General features: G+C 35.9%; 1 protein-coding gene across 1 annotated transcript; it reads right to left on the bottom strand.

The window, feature by feature from the left end:
* Nucleotides 1–13689: 13689 nt before the first annotated feature.
* On the bottom strand, nucleotides 13690–22540 carry LOC121417244 (resistance to inhibitors of cholinesterase protein 3-like). Its single transcript, XM_041610886.1, has 6 exons — nucleotides 22376–22540; nucleotides 20119–20226; nucleotides 17571–17698; nucleotides 16464–16713; nucleotides 15506–15628; nucleotides 13690–14493 (listed from the first exon to the last, which is right to left on the bottom strand). The coding sequence occupies exons 1-6, from the start codon at nucleotides 22515–22517 to the stop codon at nucleotides 14096–14098; spliced, it is 1149 nt and encodes a 382-aa protein (XP_041466820.1). The 5' UTR covers nucleotides 22518–22540; the 3' UTR covers nucleotides 13690–14095.
* Nucleotides 22541–25912: the final 3372 nt, after the last annotated feature.

A 25912-nucleotide genomic window follows, 5' to 3' on the forward strand; every position in this document is an offset into this window, starting at 1 on the left:
CCCACCTAATGAATATTCAAGACGATGTGCATATAACTGTTTCACAAAATACTGATAAACTTTAAAATACAATAACTTTGTTATTTGTTATCCGATTTTGATGAAATTTGCAGCATGTTGCTCTGAAGTTTAATCCATTTATTTAGAAACAAATATTTTCAGCCCAGACCATCCCTTTAAGATAAAAATTTAGGAAAATCTGCAAATGTTTCAGCGATATCATTTCCGTATCTGCATTACTCAGGTGACTTTTTTTGTCACTCTTATTTTCATCAGCATTATGTATGTATCACGATGGTGCTCTGATTGCTATGGGGAGCATTTCATGGGGAAAAAATCATTGATTTTCACTTGGTAATTTGCTGTCGGCCAATCGGATGCAAGGATTAGCCCTAGCTTATAACATTTTTCAGTGAAAATCACTTGTAAGAGCATTTTGTGAAAGGGTCCCATAATTTACCCTTTATGGACAAGTACTTAATGGAAAAGAATGAATTCACAATGATATGAAAAAGGGTATTTGATATTGGATCTTGCCAGAATAGAAATTATTTTAAATGTGATTTTTAATACTATGATGTTTAAGACACCCCCTCCCTCCCACCCCACCCCTCCTCGAACCCATCCTGCATTTAACATGTTTCCTTTAGGAGGTCTGTGGATGCAACGTACATGTTTTAGATAGATACTTTACAAGTGATCTTGGACAGTGATTTATACATATGTATGGTTACACTTTGTAATTCCGAAAAGTGTAAATTGCCTATACCTCGATGTTCATTCATCCGATAATGTAAACGGGTTCGTTAATCTGAACATTAGTGGCATTCCGAAGGTTCGATAATCCGAAAACAAAATAAGGTTCGATGTTACGAAGGTTCATTTATCCGAAAACGAAATAAGGTTGTTCCGACGGTTCGGTAATCCGAAAACGAAATAAGGTTTGTTGTTCGAAGGTTCGTTAGTCCATAAACAAAATAAAGTTCGTTAATCATTTCGTTTTCGGACTAACAAACCTTCGGAATAACGAACCTCACTTCGTTTTCAGACTTACGAACCTTCTGAAATATGAACCTTCGGAATAATGAACCTTCAGAATATCCGAACCTTCGGAATAACGAAGCTTCGGATTTATGAATGTATGCGCATATCTATATACTGTCCTGAGATTTGATTAAGTGTAATACAGCAATTGAAAGAATGCTACCTTTTGAAACTTTCAGGATATTAATTCCATTTTGGGATTCGGAGAGTTAGAATGATGCAGAAAATACTGACTAGTATCTAAACTATCAGATATTCATTTCTCATTCGATTTTCTTTCTAATCTTGTCATGTATCTTGTCGTCCTGACTGATCACATTTGCCATGATTTATTTTGTAATGATAGTACATGTATTTGATATGAATATGAGAAGTTGGATATTGGTTATATTTTGTGATGTGTAAAAGAGAATATCCTATCAGTGTTATGCAAAGTTGTGATTTATATTATGCATTTTATCTTTGCGAAGATAGCTTTAGACCTTTGCGTCCGATTACCATACTGTATACCATGTATATTCCACTTGCTTCGTCCATTTTGTATCTAATTGTTTTTTAATATATACATGTAATAAAATGTGAAGATTAATTCGTGGGAAATTGACAAAAAATTGAGAATTGTATTTTGAAATTCAACATGGTTGAAGTCGTTCTTTTGCTGAATGTAAGAAAAACATTGCTAGCAATAAATATCAAGTGTTTGGTGCTAGAAGGCAGTAACTCATATCCTTCAAGATTGATGTTACGCCCTTCTAGCTCCAAACAATTTGTCAGTGTTAATGTATATTGAATGAATTAATATATTATTATCTCAGTGTTGATTTGAACGTATATAAGTAGAAATGGTAAATATATTTTTGTGTGTGTTTTGAAAGTTATATATTCTTTATGATATGGTGTATGACGTATTATGATGATTGAAAGTAGGGAAATTTCAGGTTAAACTGTGGTGTAACATGTATTACATATCCAAGGTGGAATGGTTTATCTAGTGTTGTTGGAAACAATATCTATCACTACTATTATGATCATCGGGACACGACTATAGTGGATATTCACATGATATCGTTGAGTTGCCATAAGTATTAGGGTAAATTCTAATTGAAAAGATTCATTAATTTATCTGTGCTTGGAGGGTCATGATTTCATACTGCATTACCAGTAGTCACACATATAGGCACATAACCCTTGACAAATCTATCAAGTATAGTCACTGCTCTGACATACCACGTGTCTTTATTAATGAAACGTGGTCGGTTTATCTTGGTTTGAGACCTATTCCAGTATTAGATTTCAGCAGTTGTGATTATGAACTGTTATTTTTCATTATAAATAGAGGTTTACTGTATACCAGTTTGTGAAATCATGATTTTCTCTTCCACTATTTCTACCCTTACTCTGTCTCCTCTCTTACTTTCTTACTTATACCCCCCATCTCATCTCTCTATTTCTCTCTCTTTCTTTCTCTCTCCTATCTATTTTACTCTCTGTATCTATCCACTTGTAAGTTATTGTGTTATTTTATATTTCATATATTTTGCATAGATTTGAATTCAATATACCTAGCTGTAATGTTTCTGTTTGCTATCTTGTTTTCCATTGGTTCTGATGTAGATATAATGAAATTGATTAATATATTGAGGTCTGTGAATTTTGTGCAATTATATAATATATTACTTATCTGATAAAAATGTTTAACTATGCGAAATTTTAATGACAGTTATTTATCATAGTTGTTCATCAAGGGGTAGTTTACCCCGAGGTTGAGATTGGTTTTACGAAATCCAATCCAATCAAAAGTGTAAACTGATAGATAATTACGACAAAAGATAAGCACCATTGCCTAAAATTTTAAACAACTTTAACCAATTTTAAAACAACTTAGCCACAGTGGTCCCTTCTGCAAAATATATAGAACTTTTATTGATGAAATTTTTATGGGTTTCTCATATATTTCTGCTAATTTGAAAACTAATTTGACCTCATGGTAGACTTCCCTCTAAATATATTTGACAATCTCACAAACTAAGAGATTCATTGATTGTTTATGTTCATGCAAACCAAGATAATCATCTTTTCACTATCGATTTGTGATTACTTCGTTAGTCTTTACACTGCCGATACCCATCCTCGGTGAGTCAGCATTAGTCAAGGGCCGTCTGCACCATCTCGAGTTTTCAAATTAGCGTGCTACATGTATTTATGATCCGGCAATTATCCCAATCTGAACAATCTCGAGATTATTTGCAATGGAGACGCAATTATCACGCTAGTTCGTAGGAATAATCTCGAGATTGCAATCCCTAGTCAACTTGGGATTATTTGCAAAATAGCGCGCTATTTTACGAATTATGACGCTAATTTGTAGGTGCAGATGCACTCGGGATTATTCATTCACGGCATCAGACCATAATGCATCGATGCCTCGCAAAAGCAGGAATCACTCTTCTTGCGATGGTGGAGACGGGGTTTCTTGAATCTCGAGAATAATCGCGAAGAGGGCCAATCGGGCTAAAATCTTGAGATTGAGCAAACTCAGGATGGTGCAGCACTGCCTACTGAGTAATCGTGAAGAAGCCAGTAGGCAAGAAAAAATCAACTCGATTATGAAAAGATCAAAATCTCTGATTGGCAATATCATAAGACTGTTTTGCCATCCATTACACTATGTGAATTAGGTTATGGGAGAACCTATCTATCAGTATTATATGGTAACTGACATAATATAATAACATTTTTTACTTCACATAAGTACATTTGTGTTTTATAAGCAATGGTGCTTATGTATTTAATTTGTAATAATGTATTGAGAATATTAGGGAGGCTCAGTCGGTAGAGCGGGGGTTTTTTGGATTCCACTGACCCAGGTTCGACTTCCAAGTGGTGCACTAGTGCTCTTTGGTAAGGCATTTATCTTCCTTACCAGGTCCCTTGGAGAGGACCTTAAGCTGTTGGTCCCCTGGTTGCTTGCTCTAAGGCATTCATGCTTTCTTAGCAGTCCGGTAAAAAACCTTGGTATAATATAGGCCTATTATATACCACACATTGGAGGTAATACATATAAAGCATTCATTAATATCAAAGTTTAAGCATTAACATAATAGTTTGTATGCATCCATCACATTCTGCATGGAAAAGCTGAGGTATTGAATTCAGTTATTTATAATTTGTTTTATTGTTTCAATTCATTTGATCTCCATTTCTTATAACTCTCTCTCTTCCTTTCTCAAAGTTTATTTCATTCCAGATTTTCATGCTTTTACAAAACGACTTATCAAAATAAATTGATTATGTTGATTCTTCCGTAAACTGCTCCTATGATACAAAAAAAAGCCCCAAAACTGCCATATAAATATGGTGTAGAACATTCAATTTGTGATCGAGACATCTCAGTGACACATTATTTTGCAATTAGTAAAATATTGAATTGTTGGTTCAAAGGAGTTTAGAAACTGATATTTGAATTCTCCACTATGGTATTGGCTATTTCAGCAAAATTTTATGCATTGAGAGGCGTATGACAATGTATAAATATATAATTGTTATTGAGGGGTTAATTTCTAGACATGTTCATTTATTTTTAAGTGAAAATTTAATCTTTTTAGATATATGTATATATCATATATATACAATATGATATGATGGCAATTGTTAAAAACCAAACAGCAAATGAATTGAATTACTATTGTGCATTTGAACATATAGCAAATTCCTATATGCAATATTATAGACGATTGTCCGTATAATTTTACCTTTAAAAAAGGGGACCAGTCAGATTTAAAAAAAAATATGAAGAGACTTAACTTGGATATTCAAGTACAGTCGTGTAGCTTTATAGGATGACGTTCAATAGACCCAACATTTAATGTATCAACGAATGGAAGCTATCTGTGACAGATAATGCTTTTGGCCAATCACCTTTCAGGATTTTGGTAGCTTTTAACAGTGTCTCATACCATATGTTATCATTGAAACAAGGCCCTTTTCTGCGATTGTGGAGCTAAAGGCCTGGTCACACCGCCCGAGCGTTGTTGGAGCGGTGGTGGAGCGGAGAGAAAAAAAATCATCACCGCTCGCTACCGTTCACCATGTTCGATTTCGATTGTTTTTTCCCCCAATTTTGTGAGCGAAATTCGACCCTCTCTCCCCACTGCTCCACAACCGCTCCAACAACGCTTGGGCGGTGTGACCAGGACTTAATCAACGAATTATGTGATAGTTATGCAAGGTCAAGGTCTTATTCATTCATTTCTTTGAAATGTAGAGCGCATACAGCATAGCATTGATTTGTAATCCTATGCAAATGATCAAGATATGAGTATTGTTGATCTGATTGTACATGTAGCTGGGGGCGGGGTGTTTCATTTTGTTGCTCTTAGGTAGGCATGAATGGGTGATATGTTCTTGTAATAAGCAAGATGTCATACTTCTCCCTGGTGTTTGGAGAAAATGGAGCTGAAATTCCTGTCATTGATAAAATATGGCAAATCATAAATGTTTCATTTTAGACAAGTTTGTCTTGGTGCTTGTTAACAAGATGAATGTTAATATACCGGTACACAAATCATATTGTAACTTTAGCCTGCCAAATACTCTCCCAGCTTCATTCATTAAACTCTGACTGCCGTGAAAACCATGTGTTAATATGGGAGAAGCAGATATAAATACCTGCTAAATTAAATAATTGACACACTATTACTTGTTTAGATCTGACCCCCCCCCTCTCCTCAAAAAAAAGGGAGAAAAAGCATGTTTTACTGAGAGAAAAGCACACATAAATTAATGTCTGCCAGAGTAACTCAGCCTCCCTGAAACCATGCTTTTCCCCATTATTATATCCCACACCTGGGTTGAGAGAAGCAAATATGAACTAATGCCTGCCAAATGAAATAAATGCCCCAGCATTACTTGTTAGATATGATTTCCCTAAGAAAAAAAAGTTTTACTGTGTGGAAAGCATACATACATGTATGAATTAATGTCTGCCAAAAAGTACCTCACAGCATCCGTGAAAACCATGCTTTTCCCATTATTAATAGCCTAGACCAGGGTTGAGAGAAGCAAATATAAAATATTGTCTGCCAATCGAAATAACTTTTTTCCCTTGAGTAGATATGACTGCCCCAAAAACCTCACCATTCCTTCTATATTACGTATGTCAATGTATTTCTATCAAAATATTTGTTGTGAATATGAAAATCTGTCAGCTCTGGCTACTTCAAATGCTGACCGATCATGTGTGATATGGCTTGTACTTAATTGCTGTTGTGGTTTCTTTTCGAGAAAGAGTGGTATTATTATTTATATCTATAGTATCAGTTTTGTAATAAGTTTTGTTTGGTATATCAATATGTACATGTATCTATCGGTACCCAGTACTCCATTCCTGTATATCTCTATTCATGTAACTCCATGAAATTCCTGTGAATAAATATTTGTGCAAATATTTGTGAAAATGGAAGAGTATCATTGTCTATTTGTTTTGTAGATGATAAAGCTGAATATTATTTTTTTTTTGGGGGGGAGGGGTGAAGAACAATACCTACAAGAGAACAAATCTACAAGCTCATTTACCCATATTCAAAGGTGGTTTTGAAAACCCATGGTTGAGTCCATGGTTTATGCAGATTTCCTATGTAAATTACGCTCAATTTAGCGCGTATCGGGCGCGTGTATAAAAAATTCCAATGCTGATGCGCGCTTTTGTCACAGTGCGCAATATGGACGCCTGTTGCCGTGGTTATCCACGCTATTTTATTCATGAGTCCACTCTTCAAACAGTGGACTCCTGAATTTTTAGGTGACATAAGCCAAATAATGTTTTTTTCATTCGTGCAATGGACAGAATACTTCATTCGGTGAAAGATGAAATTAATGATCCATTCATCTTTCACCTCCTGAAGTATTCTGTCCATTGCACTCATAAACATTCATTATTTGTATAACATTGTATTTATTCCTTTTTGTAATCAACTATTGACTGGTCAGTGTAGTGGCTTTCACGGTACACGGTATGTATCTATCGTGGGCATTTTTTATCCTGAAAGAGGACCACCCATGCTCATCGTTTCTTCTCAAGACGACAAGAACGTCAAACATCGAGTTTAGGTGGTCCTCTTAAAGGAGAATGAAACCTTTGGACCAAGATAGCTTGTGAGAAAACAGAAAAATTAAAGAAACAGATCAACGAAAGTTTGAGAAAAATCGGACAAGTAATGAGAAAGTTATGAGCTTTTGAATATTGCAATCACTAATGCTATGGAGATCCTCACATTGGCAATGCGACAAAGATGTGTGATGTCACTCTTGAACAACTCTCCCCATTACTTTAGTATATATTTCACTTAAATTGCCTCTTTTATTACATCTATCAGTAGAACATGTATTCTTTCTATAGGAGGGCATGTAATACAGAATTTTAAAGAATACATCATGGATAAAGAGTTTGTATCACCATACGAAAAAGCAAAAAGACACATTTTCAGGGTATTTCATAGTCCATCAAAGGGAAAGTTGTTCATGTGTGACATCACACATCCTTGTCGTGTTGCCAATGGGAGGATCTCCATAGCATTAGAGATTGCAATATTCAAATGCTCATAACTTTCTCATTATTTGTCCGATTTTTCTCAAACTTTCTTTGTTCTTATTCTTTGATTTTGCTGTTTCGACACAAGCCTACTTGTTCCAAAGGTTTCATTCCCCTTTAAGGACCAACATTTGCTCACGATAGATACATGTAGGGACCCACTACACTCTTCTAAAATATGGAAACTTTCAGAAGTTACATATACCGTATTGACTGATCTCTTGTCTCTTTCAAACCCTGTATCACAAGCCACAAAGAAGAAACCAAACCAAACACAGCAAATAACATTAAAGATTATGTCTTTCTTCACAATATCACTTTATGCAAAGCCCAATTGTACTAATATAAAAAAAGCTAACGACACATAATATTGCTATTACGAGTAATGTCCAATAAGAGTAGCACGATATCAAAGTTATAAGAAATAAATAGAACTAATTTGTACACAAACCCACAGCATATACAAAAGTAAAGAAATGAGTATGTCATACAAAGGTCACCGAGTACAGAATTGAAATTGGATGATTGAAATTCAATTTTGATGAAAAACAAAATGTAAACATAAATAAATACAGGGAATAATTGTCCTGGTATCGCATCACAATTTGCTCCACATTTGTGAAAGACTGCTATGCATAGTCTTGTACAGCATATGTTTTACATAGGACTTTACATTACTCAGTTGAGAGCTTTTCTCTTATGACCAAAAATGCTATTTAAATTTGTAAAGCAAAATTATTCCCTGGAATATGATACTCCTGAATTGCACAGCACATGAAAGTATTGTTATCAGCGAGTAAAATTTGTCATTCATTGATCTGACATGTATTTGCTACTTGATTCAAACCAATTTAACAAATAATCTGAATCTGAAAAAGAAATGAATTTGTCATGATTAACAAGATCTTAATTGTTATGATTAATTCAACCTCTGTACTATATTGATATCACATCTTTCTGTAAACTCAGCCATGAATCAGATTTCAATACAAAATTTCAGGTACATTCATATATTTCTAACTGAAAGGTTATAAATGAAAACAACACCAACACCATGATATAAAATAAGCACAATTCCATTAGTAATAATAAATATGATAGCACTGCAATAAATAGTACTTATTTTTCAAATTGCTGACCATTTTATTTAGAGAAATCTAATTTCTCCTTCTTCCATTGGAAGTGCTGCTTCAAGATGATCAAGATAAATGCACTGGTTGTGTGTGTATATGTGGGACTTTTCACATACTCTTAGAGGTCTCAAAAAAGCACCCTAAACGTGTATTTTCCATACTCTGAAAATGCACCCCTTAACAAGTATTGGCATGTGAAACCCTACCCTTAAAAAGTATTGGAAACAAAACTTTGTACTTTTTCTTAATCTTGCATTGTACATGCTGTCTTGTTTTTTATTACGTGCCGAATAAAATAATAATGATACTAAATATTACTATTGGCAAGTATTCCCTGAATTGAACCCCCAAACAAGTACAGCGATATTTCAATTATGTCACGGATGTCACGTCCGTCGTCTGTTTTACCTTTACCTACATTATTGGATTTAGTACAGGCCCACTCGCGCAAATCTAAACACATCTCTAAACAAGTGTTGACTCTTGGGCCAAAAAGTACATCCTTTATAAGACATTTTCGTCTTGATTTTTTTATACCCTCGCAAATTTGACCCTTAACACGTAGCTTTCCCATCGAAAATAGAAACCCTTTTTTATTATTTTAGTGTTATTGATACCCTTATTATGTTACGTACGTAACATGCCCTATCTTGAAAAAGACATCCTTTTTACTTTTTTTGGGTCGCGCATGGTATCCACTCGTCAATGTAAGTGGCCACATTCTCGATGCTATGTAAGGTACATAGTGATATATCATTTATTACAAGAAAGGGTCACCATTCATTTCTGAAGTCATTTGTATCTTACAACAGCTTTATGAAACATCAACCAGGGCTTTTTGAGAGAAAATGGCCATAGAATTCCTCTTTTCTTATAATATTTTTAACTTTCAAAGACAGCCCACAACTTGCCAATCAGCGGAACCTACAATAATCCCACCCATCTGAAGCTGATTGTCCAAGTTGTATCTACATACCTATTTAAATGCGTAAATAAACGTTAATATTAAATTCTTTATGAAATTCAAAATGTAACGCAGACCTGGGGACCGTTTCATGAAAGTTGTCAGCACTGACATGTTGTCTTTCTCCGACAGTTACTATAGCAACAGTCAGAGGCCAGTGCTTCTTAGCCAATCAAAACCAAGGATTTCACTGAAATAGTCAGCAATGACCATCTATAGTGCTGACAACTTTGATGAAACACCCCCCCCCTGGGTCCCATATTACAAAAAATTGTGATTGATCCAATCGATGTCAACTCTCTATGGAAATCCATTCATAGTCAGAATTTTCCACTGTAAATTTCCACAATGTCCTTTGCAAATGAAGAGGAAGCACGCAGAGTATGGTCAACACAACAATGAATGTAAAATACATTCAAAACATGCCTTGCAGATGTTGACGTTGCTGGCTTTCCATACTTGTGGTTGATTCAGAGCTGCCAACCTGAACAAGAACATTTCAGTATTTCTAAAGCTGAAAATCAGTATTTTGGCGAGGAAATCAGTATTTTCAAAGAAATACCATAGGACAACACATAAAAATAAAACTTGAGAAATCAGTATTTTGCATGAAACCATCAGTATTCTCATTTTTCAGTACTAAATACGGAAAATCAGTACAGTACTACTTGGCAGCTCTGTTGATTGGATCAATCGTAACACTTTGTAAGACGGGGTCCTGGGTCTCATTATACAAAATCGTGTGATCGATCCAATCAACCTAATATGGAAATTCATTCATTATTGTCATCTATTTTCATACAGGAAATTTATGCAATGTCCCTTTGTAAACAGAAAGCAGCAAAGTTGTGAACTGTTACAATGAAGATTCATGCAAAATTTGGAAAATAATTTGAACAGACATGGTGCTAATGGCTTTCAACTGTTGAAATCGATTGATTACTCACAACTCTTTGTGAGAAAGGGCCCCGGTTTGGGCAAATAATCTAGACCTATTGGAGTATAGAAAACAACAAAAGGTTAATAGCACCCTACTAATTGTACATGTACATAGTAAAATATCCATAACAACTTTGATAAAATATTGCACACAAAATATAACTAAATATCAATAATTTGCACAAAGGACCTCTAATAGATATTGCAAGAGTGAATACACTATGAATACCATGGTCACATTTGTTCTACAGCGGCCGTACGGCTAGTCAAAAACAGCCGTTTTAACATTTTTGTACCAGCTAAATATAGGTGATTTGAATAAAAATGAATAAAACGGCTGTTTTCGACTCGCCATACGGCCGCCGTAGAGCAAATGTGACCATGGTATAAATACAACTGGGTTTGAGATTATGATTCAGCATAAATAAATCATAAAAGCCTGTCTAAAGATTTGGTAGAGTTTGAATAATCTGAATTATATGGACAGAACATCTATACAATTTTTTTTTTACTGTTGATTCGTAGTTGAAATTTAAAGTTTACCTTTGAGGATAATTACACATGAAACCAACTCTCCATTATCTTTTTCATTTTTTTTTAAACAGATTGTTATTGTACAAAGTATAAAGTGGTTGCGTATCACAGAGCTAAACAAAGAATGTATCTTGGAATTTTCAGCTTATTTCATGTTTTAGCATTGGTTTCATACCAAAAAGAAATAATACTACTTGAGTGTAAAGTTACTACAAAACAACAAACTTTTTTCATGCAAATGGGCCTTTATTTGGTTTCTGAATATTGTCTAGTTTTTGTAATACCCTTTGTCTCGTCTCAGTGAGATAGCTAGCTAAAATCTTAAATCTGTATTCTGAAAATAACTTCAACCCTGTTAGAACCAGCCATGTTTTAATAATAATAATATTCCGCTTTTATGTAGCGCTTAATACTGTACATCGGAACGTGTCGATTAAAAGCGCTTTACAGATATATTATTACCCCAGCCATCAGATTCAAGCAATCATTCCTGCACACAATGTATGCACATCCTCCACTCCCTGGGGAGTATTCCAGTCAGTCGCCGGTGAGGCGCGCACAGTACTGGACAACCTACAATGACTTTCACATCCTACCGGGTACCCATATCACACCTGGGTCAAGAGTGGCAAAGTGTGGATTAACACCTTGCCAAAGGACGCTACACCGCGGTGGGAATCGAACACACAACCACCACACCACGGCAATTCTGTGGTGTAGTCATCTCCTACACACCTGTCACCATTAATCATTAAATGTTAAAAATAATGTGTTTATCCTGTTAATACATTTACAAACCCAAATACAAAAAAGCACACAGTAAAAGCAAAGCCCTACAAAACAATCCACCACCAATAAAGAAACCACTTAACAAAAGAACGCACGTCTCGGCGAACCACTTTAAAAAGAACGCACAAGAACCTGGCAAATTTCTACAAACAAGCATACTGATAATAAATAAATTACAATGTACTATTTACAATATTGAAGAAATCCACTGTACACTGTTACACACATTTAAATTTATAAATGATGCATTTGAATTTGATGAATAATACATATAGGAAGAAAGATGATGTATTAAAAGTACAGTATTTGTGCTGCTAATAGTGCTATAAAACAAATACGTGATTTGCCACCCCAAAACCAACAATAATTCAACCTAAATGAATATTGAGATTTTTATTGACCTTGAAAATTCATATCCTAAGCTTTGAAATGATATATGACATCTTAAAATTGACCGACAATAACAATTATGAGTACTTGATTGAATGCAGAGGAAATTCAACAAGAGCAAAAAAACATAAGGAGAAAACAAGGTTTGAAGTTTGGGTTCACTCAAGCATGAGGTGTGCATTGTGTGTAATCTCAGTGAAACTTCCAAGCAGTCTGAAAAAGTAATGTCCAAGAAACTCTTCTATCTTTTCTTTTATTCGATTTCACAACTTCAAATTATTACAGTATGAAGAAGAATTGCTCTTTCAGATGAGTTATTTTTCTAAATTTTGCTTTTTGGGGACTACTATTTACTATTTTGGCTATTTACAGAGAACCTTTACCTGGCGACTTATTGGTGGTTTTGAGGTGGAAGGTCACACACAGTAAAACCTGTCTGAACATTCACCTGTCTATAGTAGCCACCTGCTTACGGTGGCCATTTCAAATTCCCACGCAGGAAATTCCTGTGTTGTAGATCCTGTCTTGTGCAGCCACCTGTCTAAGGCGGCCAGCAGCCACTTATTTTGCATTCCTTGGTCAAATAACCCACCCTCAATAGTGACCACTAAAAAAATTAGTTTAAAAAAACTTCTAACTCTGACAGGAGCTGAATAGCTAGTCCTTGAATCTAAATGCAAATCTTACTCTCAGAATAACAATGTACCTTTGAGTAGTAGGTTATGGTAATACGATCATGTATTTGATGTATTGAAATAGATACATGTATGCAATGATATATTCAAAAATACTTCATTGCAACTCATTAAAAACACATACTGTATTGTAAATTAAGAGGCTTTTATAGGAGATTATAATTTGTTTAACAAATTTTCGGCATTACTCCTATTTGTTTAAGATCAGTATGCTCGATCTGTAATGAAAATCATAAGATCAGTATGCTCGATCTGTATGAAAATCATAAATCATAAGTCAGAAAAAAATTGGAACTAGTGGGATTCGAACCTGCCAACTACTGCTACATACTTTATTATCAGTACATTTCACAGTATCTACAATATATGGTAAATTCAAGATGGCCGCCAGTATTGAAAGAATCTTTACTTGGGGAATGGATTTCCCGCTGGCACTCCATAAAAAAGTGTGACGCAATAATAACATCTCTGAACCTTGACCTGAAGCCTGTTGCATAAAACTTTTTACCTGAGAAAACTCCGGTAAAAGCTGAAAACTAAGGTTAGTCTGATTTCCGCCATTGACTAAAGCACAGGGCAAAAACTCCGGTAAAAACAACCTGAGTTTGAGTTTTCTCAGGTAAAAAGTTTTATGCAACGGGCCCCTGATGACATAATGTTCCCTTTTCATTAAGACTTGTTATAATAACAAATGCAAACACTCACTCCATAACAAATTTACTACCAACCAATCAGATTGAAGCATTTTAGTAGCTTTTAACTAATTTGCAAATTTGTTATTAGTCAGAACAAGCTTTATGAAACAGGGCCCTGATCATGTGTAGGCCTATTTGTATTATCTGGATTTCAATAATTTATGACATGACTAGCAAAGAGTCTATGACTACCATTATGTAATGCATGAAATCAATCCCTACACAAACCAACTGTATGTACATGAATAATGTTGTATTATTTACAGTAAAAAATAATTTAACATGGCATAAATCACTTGGGTTAATACATAAAAAAGAGAAGATCAACCTTCTATTCCGTCCCCTTTAACATTCCTCCGTCTTAGCGTGTCTGATGTCAGAACGTCCTCTACTCCGATGTTCTCAACTTCAGACTCATCATCGCTATCAACATCCCCATCGTCGTCGTCATGGTAATCATCCGCCTCCACGTCAACAATGTTCATCTTGTTCGGTCGTCTTCTATCGACATCGTCATCCATATCATACCTCTTCGTGCCGACATCGTTTTCGTCGTCGTCCGAACTGCCACAGGGATCCATGCTGTCGCCAATGATGAGGTCTTCTTCATCGCTGAGATCGTCGACATCAATGTCGAGGTCATCTTCGTTGTCCGCGCCCTTAGTTAATCTGGGCTCATTGAAGTCAGGCATCACGGTAGGCGATGCAGACTTCTCACTTGCTGTAAGATAAATCAAAACACCAAGGTAAATGTTTACGAAGAATTGATAATCATTTGTGTTGGTAGAAGACATTTAGACATTCAACTTTTGTTCGGACACACTTAGAAGGGGAGCATCGTAGTCCACATTGTTCTGCACTCGACCTAGGTGAGGTGAATGGGTACCAGCAGGATTGATTCCTTGCATGCACTGAGCGCCGGTGATGTTAACTAGAGCTAAAGCCGGGGTAATAATAGTACTGCTTTGTATCCGCAGGCAAAAAGCGCTTTAAAAATCAAGGATTTCAAATTCAGAATCAAGCATTTCAGGGGAGTTACTTTGCTGTCCAATTGAAGGACAAGTCCACCCCAGGATAATGTTGATTTGAATAAAGAAAGAAAAATCAAACAAGCATAACACTGAAAATTTCATCAAAATCGGATGTAAAATAAGAAAGTTATGACATTTTAAAGTTTTGTTTAATTTCACAAAACAGTTCTATGCACATCATGGTCGGTATGCAAATGAGGAGACTGATGATGTCATCCACTTACTATTTCTCATGTATTTTATTGTTTGAAATTTGAAATATTCTAATTTTCTCCTCATTGTCAAGTGAAACAATGATTATTTCCTACATGAACTTGTGAAATTAGCATTGATTAATACTATATGGTTCAGTCAAGTTGGTCCTTATTGTCAAATATGTAAAAAAATATTGTATAATTCAAACAATAAAAAACAATAGAAAGTGAGTGAGGAACATCATCAACTCTCTCATTTGCATGTCACTGAGTTGTACATATCACTGTTTTGTGAAAAATATGAGAAACTTTAAAAATGATTACTTTTTCATTTCACATCCGATTTTGATGAAATTTTCGGCGATATGCTAGTTGGATTTTTCTCTATTTATTCAAATCAATGTTTTCCTCGAGTGGACTTGACCTTTAAATACATGTATAAGTTGTAGGAAGGGTTAATAAATGTCAAATTTTCGGTGCCGGACAATGCTTATTTGATAAAACTTACAAAGATGTTGAGAAACTTGGCTCATAGCTACACCCATAGAGTTCATCATATCCATCATCCGTTGCATTGTTTTCTCAGTTTCTTCTAAACGTTTCTTCAGCATATCAACTTCTTCATTGGATCCTATGATAAAATACACAATAATATATTCCATTAAAGGTCAAGCGTACAGTGTATTCATTCCGCTTTTACACAGCGCTTAATGATAACAATAATAGTAATACACAGAATTTATAAAGCATTTTATACATATGTTACAAAGTCCTAAGGTAAGGATAGAATAAAAGAACAACTATTGATAAATCATTACAACTACTAATAACAAATAAAATTATCTCATTCAATTCTTTAATAAGTACTCTTTCTGTTCTTAACTCCAACTACAGTATATCACTTACTTTTGTAATCACACATTATGTGACTAATTTCTTGAAATCTTTCTGTCACCAATACTTTATATGAAAATTCATTAAATTTACTAGTTTGCAAAATGTAATTCATGGTTTTTCAGTGAACATTTTCACCGAAAACTCAAATGTCCATTTCAGATCAAGGTTGAAATGGAATAACAGGTTTTAAGAAATGGAAAATACATTTTTTGAAACAGAAATTACTGTATTTGCCACAAACCTTGACAACAAAAGATGATGATGAAAACATTAATTGAATGATACAGCAGACTTGCTTGAAGAATTTGATTTTGATTTGATTTGAATTTGAATTTAATTTTTTTATGAAATATTGTTAGCTAATTTGATCTGTTCATGCACCCATACATTTAAAGCAAGCATTATTCTGTAATTCCTAAGCTCCCCCCTTGCCTCTTTGCCTTTAAAAAGTTCACTAAATTGATGGCACATAATAAATACTGTGTTCATTATCATTACATCAAATTTTTCTCTGGTGCTCAAGACGATTATGCAGCATTATCCAAGCAACCTCTCCCCTAGCTACTCACCAGGCGCCGGAGGGTGCACTACCTCTCCCATCGCTGCCGCAGCAGCAGCAGTAGCGGCGGCCTCAGCAGCTCTCCGATCGCTCTTCTTCAATTCGGGATAGTTAGCAGCCTTGAGTTCTGCTGCTAGTTTACGTTGTAGGTTCTCTTGTTGTTGTCTCTGTAGGGTTGGTCCTTCCTGCTGGGCGACGTCATCAGGGTACGACCACGTTGGTCTGCTGGATGGGGTGGATGGCTTGTCGCGCAGGAAAACCTATTAAATCAAAAGAATGTGAGTTGTAGGTATAGTACATTACATGTATATAGAGTAAATATAGTATAGTATAGTATAGTCTAGTCTAGTCTAGCATTATATTTGTATAGTATAGTATAGTATAGTATAGTATAGTATAGTATAGTATAGTATAGTATACATGTAGTAAAGTATAATATAGTGGAGCATATTATAGTATAGTAAAATATACCAGGCTTTGAGTAAGTATAGCAATCGTTATGGCTGTGTGGCCGGAGAAGCATTAAATAGACATAAAATGTGTTGCATTTAGCAGCAATCTAAGCTCATCAATATTGATATTTTGCTCGCTACAGCTTGACCCCTCCGCCCGTGCGTGCTATGCACGCGCCGAGGCCGCTACGCGGCTTGCGTCATTTCACGCAGTATAATACTGGTAAAGTCATGACGTCATATTTTTTTGTTTAACAAGTGCACGCATACATGTACCTGTAGTTACCAATAATGCATCTAGCTCCTTACATCTCTTTAGTTTTATACATATATCCCATAATGCAACTTTCTGAGAAGTTTAGTCTTGCATTATATGTGCACTTGTATGAAAGCACCAATTTAGTACTCGATACATACACACCACAATAATAATGTTAATACTAAGTAGCAAAACAAGCAGACTGTGCTTTTTCCTTTTTTACAAAATAAATTTCTATATAAGTTATTATTATAATGATTTATCTTTAGGTGAATTTTAAGACAAACTAATATCATTTTAAGTTCTTTGACATTATGCCTTTTACGTTATAGATCACAAAGCCAAAATAGATGAAGATAGTGACGGCATAAACAGGACAAAACAAACTCTACAAGACGAACCTCACCTTATAGATCACATAGCCAAAATAGATGAAGATACCGACAGCGTAAACAGGAAGAACAGTTCCCATCATGCCTCTCCCTCTCGACTCCTGTGTCTGTTGACCCATAAAATTTGATGGATCGACCCCGCCTAAATAAAAATTAGAACAAACAACACAATTATAATGTTTAAGATTAATTTGTGCACATGAAACTTTAGTTTTCTCCTCATTGTCATGTGAAAAATGGTTTCATTACTCTATGATCATGTGGAATTACCTTTTTTTTTACATTTTGTGGTTCAATCAAGGTCTTCATTGTCTGGAAAATTTAATATAATTCAAGCAAATAAAAAGATAATAAGCTGTGAGTGAATGATGTCATCGACTAATTATATCACTGAGTTATGAATATAAAGTCCCATCCATGAATATGCAAAACTTTAGAATGTCATGTCTTTCTATTTTACATCTGATTTTGATAGAAATTTTCAGCATTATGCTCATTATTTGATTTTTCTCTATTGATTCAAATCAACATTATCCTGGGGTGGACTTGACCTTTAGTTGGACAGCAAAGTAATGGCTGATTAGCATCGTTACCACGACAGTTACTATTGGAGGGCAAAGTCACTTTAGTAACTTTTATGAAACGGTCTCTGTATGGGTTAAAGCGACCTACCATTGCTAAATCATGGGGAAATCAAGTCCAATCTCAGAACAGAGAAGGGATTCAAGTCTTTCACTCGTCTGCATGCCTGGGGGTGTTAAGTAATAGACATCGGCATGTCTGGGAGGTCTAATATAGGAGAGCAATAATTTTACCAGAAGTAAACTGCATGCTTTCACTTTGAAACATGTAACTTCACAGAGGATATTTATTTTGATTTAGCAATCAAGAGACCTACTGACTAGAACTGCGACAACCCGAAGTAAATAACGATCATGATTTTGGTAAAATTTGTGCTGTCCGAACTTTTATCACATTAATCCGACGGGCTCTCCTGACAGACGGATTCTATTATGAAAGTCAATTGGCCTTTTGCGAATTCCATATTGATTCAATTTTCCCATGATTTATCAATGGCAGGCCGCTTTAATATACCGGTTATTATCATTTGCTCTAATGCCAAATCGACCAATCAGCAACTCATCTACTATCATTTGGTCTACCACCAGTTCCTTCACTATCCACATGGTCTAATTACCATTTCATCAACTCACTATGTTGTCTAATAACCAGTTAGTCCAATAGCCATTTAGTCCGTATACCATTTGGTCTAATTGGACTATGCGTTAATTGGGGAAATGAATGAAAAAAAAAATGATTATTGGACTAGTTATGAGTAGTGCTGTTGTCGGGAACAAAAATCCATGTCGACATGTCGCTTAAAAATTAATCCCGACATCGACAATGTCGACATGAAAAAGGGACCGTAATTTAGCCTGCGCCTAGGCTCCCTAACAAAAATCATTCGATCATGGAACATAACACTCTCAATCAAACGTATTCACCTTGACACGAAGAATATCCCCACACTAGATCTAGATCTATATAATACAGGCTCAGTTCGGGAAAACATATTTTCACTAAGCTAGAGTGAATTCACTTTCAAAATCACCGATTTAATCCACATCTTTTTGTGGAGAATCAAGTTTTGTACCACGATCCGGTCTCGAAAGCATTGCGCAATAACACTCGGAGCCAATTTGAGAATCACCAATTACAATAGTGATCATTGCGTATTATACGCTGGTACACATGTGCTGCAAACGCAAGCTCCTCAAATTGACAGTAAAAAATAATGAAAATCGACCGATAATTTCAGTATCACTTCCGCGGCGATCCGTGCAACGATCTCCAAACGAAGGAAGGGAAGTTTTCTGTGACTTCGTGATTTGAATTAAGCGCTCAATTGCGGCGGTCACAACTTTGACAAAAACGTTTATGTGAAAAGTAATGCATTGAGGAGCAACGTATTATCAAGCACGGTGAATAGCCATGGGTACATATGGATGGGTACGGTGAATGCTACTACGGCTACGCTACGCTCGCGATCGTCGAGCGAGGGGCGCGGCAGCTCGATCGGGCAGGCCGGCCCACACTCGACTCAGGCACTGACGTATTTCTGCTGCCGCGCAGCTCGCAGGTATTCTTTTTTCATTTAATGTGCCGCTTTATAGCTGAATAAACCTTTTAATCGCGCCACTTACTGTGGATAAAAGCTTCCAACTTTTCAGCTAAGCTTTATACTCGTGACTTTAGGCTAGACCCCTTTTTATTTTATGTTTGCATGTCGATGTGGGTGCGTGCATGTCGACATGTCGGAAACATTGAAAATCCTTTGTATGTCGACATCAATGTCGATATGAGGCCTATCGACAACAGCACTAGTTATGAGACAAAGTGATGATTGGACCAAATGGTTCTTCTTTTTCTTCTGGAACCAGTACAGTCCACCGTCTGGTGTATTGTCGTACTGTCATTATTAGATGAAATGTTTATGGACGAAATAGCATTAGACTAAATGAAGGTAGACCATGTGATGACTTGATGAATTTACCAACATACCTGAACTCTGTCCTCCTCCAGGCATGGGAGGTTTGGCTCCAGATGGTCTCATCCTGCCTCCAGCGCCACCTCGGATCCCTCCATTTGGCCTCATATGAGGGGGGTATTCTATGAAAGTAACAGCAAAAAATGAGTGTGAGTCAATGTCACACCAGGGGCCTGTCTTACAAAGAGTTGCAATTGATCTGATCATTGATCATTCATTGATTTCTGGACACTTTGGTGTGTTCTTCTTTGTTCACAAAAGACATGTTGAAAATTTCCTGTAGAACAAAATTATGACTTTGACGGATTTCCATAGAGTTACGATTGATTGGATCAATCATAACTCTTTGCAAGACGGGGCCCAGGACGACTGGTGATCCTTTCTTGTGGTAAATGATGTTCACCATTAAATGTTCATTGGTGGTTAATTAGTGCATAAGAAAGACCTGTTCAATAGTCGTTCTTAAAGTCACTCTTAGCTTACAAATAGCTTTAGAAAACACACAACTGTATAATAACTGTTAGATACAACAGAAAGTTGTTATTTACATTAGGAGTGGGCTATACATGGGTCAAAAATACTTTTTTTGTAATTTCAATATGGGAACAGTTTTTTTTTATTCCTTGTAATGTATCTCAACATGAAATGACAATATTTTTTGTCTTGGGTCCGAGAAAAAAGTGTGCCGGGCCAAAATCCAAAATGGCCGCCAAAACCACCCAAAATCACAGTTTTGGCCACATCTTCTTTATTTGGTGGTCATTTTCTTTGGTTTTGGTGTCTATTCATATGTTATAGGGGGCAGGCAATTTGTTTTTCCTAAAATTAGTACTTTTAAACCATTATTTGTAGAGTTAAAAGGTAATTATACCTAAATTTTTCAATTTTTATAGCCTTTTTTCAGCCAAAAGTAGATTTTATCATCCTGGGGTTCTTGGATATTAGATGGTACGAGGTCAACAATAGCAAGCAGCTTCATAGAGCTATATCGCTTTTATTCCTCTACTATGGGTTTTACGGATATTAGTGAAATATATCTTAAATTAAAAAAATCACCCATTTATAGCCCACTCCTATTTACATTTACGTAAATTTACATTATTCATTTTCTTCAAGATTTCTTCCTTTTTTACTATTTTTAGGGAGTTATTCTATGCTAATTTCTTTGATTTCTTTATTCATTTTTCCTTCCTTCTTCCTCTATTCCTTTCAGTCCCTCCTTCTTTCCTCTCTTTTTTTTCTTCCCCTTTTTTTCTTTCTTTTCCCTTCCTTCGTTCTTTCTTTTGCATTTTCTTTGTTCTCTCTGAATCTTTATTCTTTCTTTCCTTTCATTCCTTTAGTCACCTATTCCTTCCTTCCTTTCTTTCCTTCTTTCCTTCCTTCCTTTCCCTCTTCCGTTTTCTCTTTTTTCTGGTTTCATTTCTTCCTTTCCTTCTTTCTGAACATTTTTCTTCTCTTTCCTTCTTTCCTCATTTTTTCTCCCTTCTTTCTTTCTTCCTGTAATTTAATTTGTTCTTTTTTCTTCTCCCTTTTGTCTCATCTGTTTTCTTTCTTTCTTCTTTTCCCTTTTTAATTTTTGGTTCCCCTTTCTTTCAGTCCATTTCTGTTTTTTTTGCTTCTTCCTTTACTTCTTTCTTCACTTTCTTAACTGTTTCCTTCTTTACCTCTTTCTTTAGCATTTTCTTTTCTTTATTTCCTTTTTATTTTCTTTCATTTCCCCTTTCTTTCCTTTTTCTCTTCCTTTTTCTTGCTTCTGTCTTTTGGTCTTTCCTTTCTTCTGTTTCCTTCTCCTCGTTTCTCAACTAGACCTAATTCATTTTTCCCCCTTTTCACTCTTTTGTTTTTCCTGGGTATTCTTTGTTCTTTCTTCCTTCTTTTCCCCTATCTTATTTGTTTCTTTTGCTTCTTCCTTCACTTTATTACTCCTTTCATTCATTGATTTGCCTGCCTCGGCAATGCTATTGCTAGGCAGTAGGCTAGCCCGCCTAGTCAAGCCGTTTATTAAAGCTCCAGGTCCAGTCATGCCAGTTAGCTGAGCTGAGCGGGGCACAGCCCATCGTCTAATGCAATGCCTGGCAATTGACATACAAGTCGCAGGGCAGGGCTTTTCTACCGTCTACGGCTGGGCGGGCGGACAGCTCCTCCGGCCGCCAGCGGTAGCTCCTGCATCCGCACACGACGAAGAACAATTTAACAATCTAACGAATGACAAAATATATCTGTTCTTGCTTAATTTTAAAACAGTAACTGACACAGTTTTAGAGATCTTACCGGGCATTTGTTCTTTTTCTTGCTTTGGTGGTGTTCCCCCAAACCAAGTCCGGAAAATTGAGCTAAATATTGTCGGGTATAAGATGGCATTACAAATAATCATTACAGTGATCACAAAACAAGCAGTGTGGTAAAACGCCATTTTGGATTTTTATTGCTTTCCGGATATTTCTTCCGATGCGGTTATCCGGCCGGCCAACTAGCCACAACCGGATACAATTGATCACAAATGGAGGGGGGTATGGTGTTTTATTGCTCATAAATAAGTCCCCATCATGTAAAGGGGGTGGTAATCCAAACATTGCTGATATTTTTTCCGCTTTTTAAGTTTGATTTTTTTTTAAAGGTCAAGTCCATGTTGATTTGAATAAAAAATAAAGCTAGCATATAATGCTGAAAATTTCATCAAAATGGGCTGTAAAATAAGATGGCATTTTGAAGTTTCGCGTATTATTCACAAAAGAGTGATATGCACAACTCATGAGTGGCATGCAAATGAGAGAGTCGATGATGTCACTCACTCACTATTTCTTTTGTTTTTTATTGAATGAATTATATTTCATTTTTTTACAGAATTGACTATTATATAAGGACCAACTTGACTGAACCATGCTAAGTTCACATGTTCAGGAGGAATCAATCGTTGTTTCACTTAACAATGAGGAGAAAATTAGAATATTTCGTATAATAAAATACAAAAGAAATAGTGAGTGGATGACGTCATCAGTCTTTTCATTTGCATACTGACCAGGATGTGCATATAACTGTTTTGTGAAATTAAGCGAAACTTTGAAAATAATGTCAAAATCCGACTTTGATGAAATTTTCAATGTTATGCTTGTTGGATTTTTCTCTTTTTATTCAAATCAACTTTGTGTTGGGGTGGTCTTGTCCGTTAATAATTCTATCGCAGAGGCATACAGTTCCCGTGGGATCGATGCTCATGCATCCAGCAATAGAAGTCCGGGGTCTTGTTATCATGTTTATTCATAGGCGTCTTTTTTTTTTACTAACTGTTTTGTGACAAAAATTACATTTCGATCGGGATTGATTAAGGGCCATTTTCGAGGAGAGGAGATCGTGCCTCGATATCAATGGGGAGGGGGGGGGGGACACGTCGGGCCGGCTGTGCCCCCCCCCCTTGATTTGACTTTATTTTACATATTTCACAAGTACAAACAGCAATATGAAAACAATATCCGAAAACTCATGAGAATACAAATCGGTCAGACAAGGCATGACAATTAATTCAAATTAAAGAAAATAGCGATTTGGAATTAAAAACAATTTAAAAGAGTGAAATATGATCAGGGAACCTGCATAAAAAAGCAAAGCTTGTTAAATCTGCAGAATCCAGAAAAAAATATCAGTCTTAATGAGTAGGAGAGGTCAGTTAATTGATTATTATAAAGTAATTCCAAAATGTAACAATAATAAAATTGTGGATATGTAAGGAATACAAAAAAAATAAAAAGGAGTCTACCAAACACTCTATGAATATTATTTATTACTCATTACTCAGCCAGAGCGTATTAACATATTACATGTATATAAATGTTTACACAGGGAAATTATAAGATTTGATAAGCATCGCTTTAACGTTTGAATATATTAAAGTGAGGCACTATGTACCATATCATGGGGAAGATTGTTCCAAAACCTGGGCCCTTCAAATGCAGTTGTTCTCTGAGCAAATTGAGTGCGAGTATGCTTTTCAGGTGATAGGAGCCACTCAGCCGGATGGGATATACAAGGGATTGAGAGGCATATAAATCACAATTGTGCCCCCCTCCCCTTGAAAGTGGGGGCCCATTTTTTTTCTTTCGTTTTTTCTTGTCAAATGTTTTCCTAGACAAAATGTACTCTTTTCTTGGTTGAAAACTTTTTTTGCGAATGTGCCCCCCTCCTCCAATTTGAATTAAATTTGGCATTTTTTTTCTTTTTCTTTCCTTAATTTTCCTACTAATCATCTAAATCATTTGTTAAAATTGTAATTTGCAGTATTTTTTTACTAATTAATTGGATCTTTCTGTGAAGATTATGCTTATATTCCTATTCTTATTTTGGTTTTCATTTTAATATATCATAATCGACATTTTTTTTAAACAGTCAAACCGAGTGGCGGCGGAACGTATTTTCGTTTTAGGGAGCAAACCGAAGATGGTAAATATAATGTCCATGGTGGGATTCGAACACACGACCCTCTGATTGCAAGGCGAGAGTCAGAACCGCTACACCAGCGCTTCGAGGTGGTCCATATGTTCTAACTAAGGAATGAGCGCGAAGCGCGAGCTGAAAATTTGTGATAAACTGTACATTCTAAGAACTTCTTGTAACCAGGAACAGGATGAGTACCTCAATAAAGAATAATTGATGCGAGCGCAAAACGCGAGCCCAATTTTGTAGTTTAAAAAGGGTATTTCATTTTGAAAAGGGCCACATTTGAATTTTTTAAAAGGGCATTTTCAACTTGAAAAAAAAACATTTTTTTTCTATGTGAATTTTTTTGAGGAGCCAGTGCCTGAACTATAACTTGGGGTCGTGGGGATCATTAACACATTGCGCATATTTACCGATCTGATGCTCGTAGATCGAAAAACTATCATATTATTCATGTGATAGCTTGTACCTAAAAACCAATATGTTTTTAAACCATCATTTTTCAATTTAATACTTTCCCACGCAGGTGCAGATCCATAGGGGCAGAGGAAGGCTTCAAACCTCCCCCCCCCCCGCCGCTGCATAAAAAAGAAAGAGGAAGAGGGGAAAGAAGAGAAGAAAATCGGGAGGGAGGAAGAGGGGGGAGATTAAAAAATAGAGATCGACGGAGGGGGAAGGAAACGAGGAAAAAAGAAAGATCTAAAGCAAAGTTTTTCACTGAGTCTGAAAATGAAAATCTTAAGCTCGCACTTAATTCGCACTCGCATTAAAATTGTTTGGTTAAATAACTTATGTTCATTTTGACAAAAGTGCTCAAAGTTTATTATACTGCTCGCACTATGCGCTCGCATTATTATGACTGATATAACCTTGTTCTCAGTTACATCTCTATGTGTGGCAAAATAATGGTGGCAATGTTTGGCTTAATTTCTCTTTTTATATGAGACAAATGCTTGATTTTCTTACACTGTCAGTTTTCATTACAGCTATTCATCATATAACTTTGCATTTATGTAAATTTACTTCTTTAAATTATTTTTTTCTTAATTAGAAATATACCCTTTTTAGACAGGCTAAAATTTCCTTAACCCCGTACTATTGGTGGGGCTAAATGGCAATTTAGCCCCACCTATAGTACGGGGTTAAGCTTAGCCCACTTTCGTTTTACACAGCGTTTTTGCAAAGTGGGCTAACCCCACCTATAGTACGGGATTATTTGGCCCTGCAAAAAAGCAGGGTTATCCCACCAATTGCGGTGCTAAGAGCAATAGTACGGGGTTAAGATCGCATGTGTAAAACGAAAGTGGACTAAGCTTAACCCCGTACTATAGGTGGGGCTAAATTGCCATTTAGCCCCACCTATAGTACGGGGTGCGC

The sequence above is a fragment of the Lytechinus variegatus genome, chromosome 6, assembly GCF_018143015.1.
Source record: "Lytechinus variegatus isolate NC3 chromosome 6, Lvar_3.0, whole genome shotgun sequence".
NCBI classification, from domain to species: Eukaryota; Metazoa; Echinodermata; class Echinoidea; order Temnopleuroida; family Toxopneustidae; genus Lytechinus; species Lytechinus variegatus.

What these genes read in the sequence shown, in the direction of transcription:
- LOC121417244 (XM_041610886.1), bottom strand. Translation starts at nt 22,517, where the DNA reads ATGGCGTTTTACCACACTGCTTGTTTTGTGATCACTGTAATGATTATT. An exon ending in AGTGCACCCTCCGGCGCCTG is followed by an intron (nt 15,629 to 16,463) that starts GTGAGTAGCTAG and finishes ATTTTATCATAG; the next exon opens with GATCCAATGAAGAAGTTGAT. An exon ending in CCAAGTTTCTCAACATCTTT is followed by an intron (nt 14,494 to 15,505) that starts GTAAGTTTTATC and finishes TTTATCTTACAG; the next exon opens with CAAGTGAGAAGTCTGCATCG.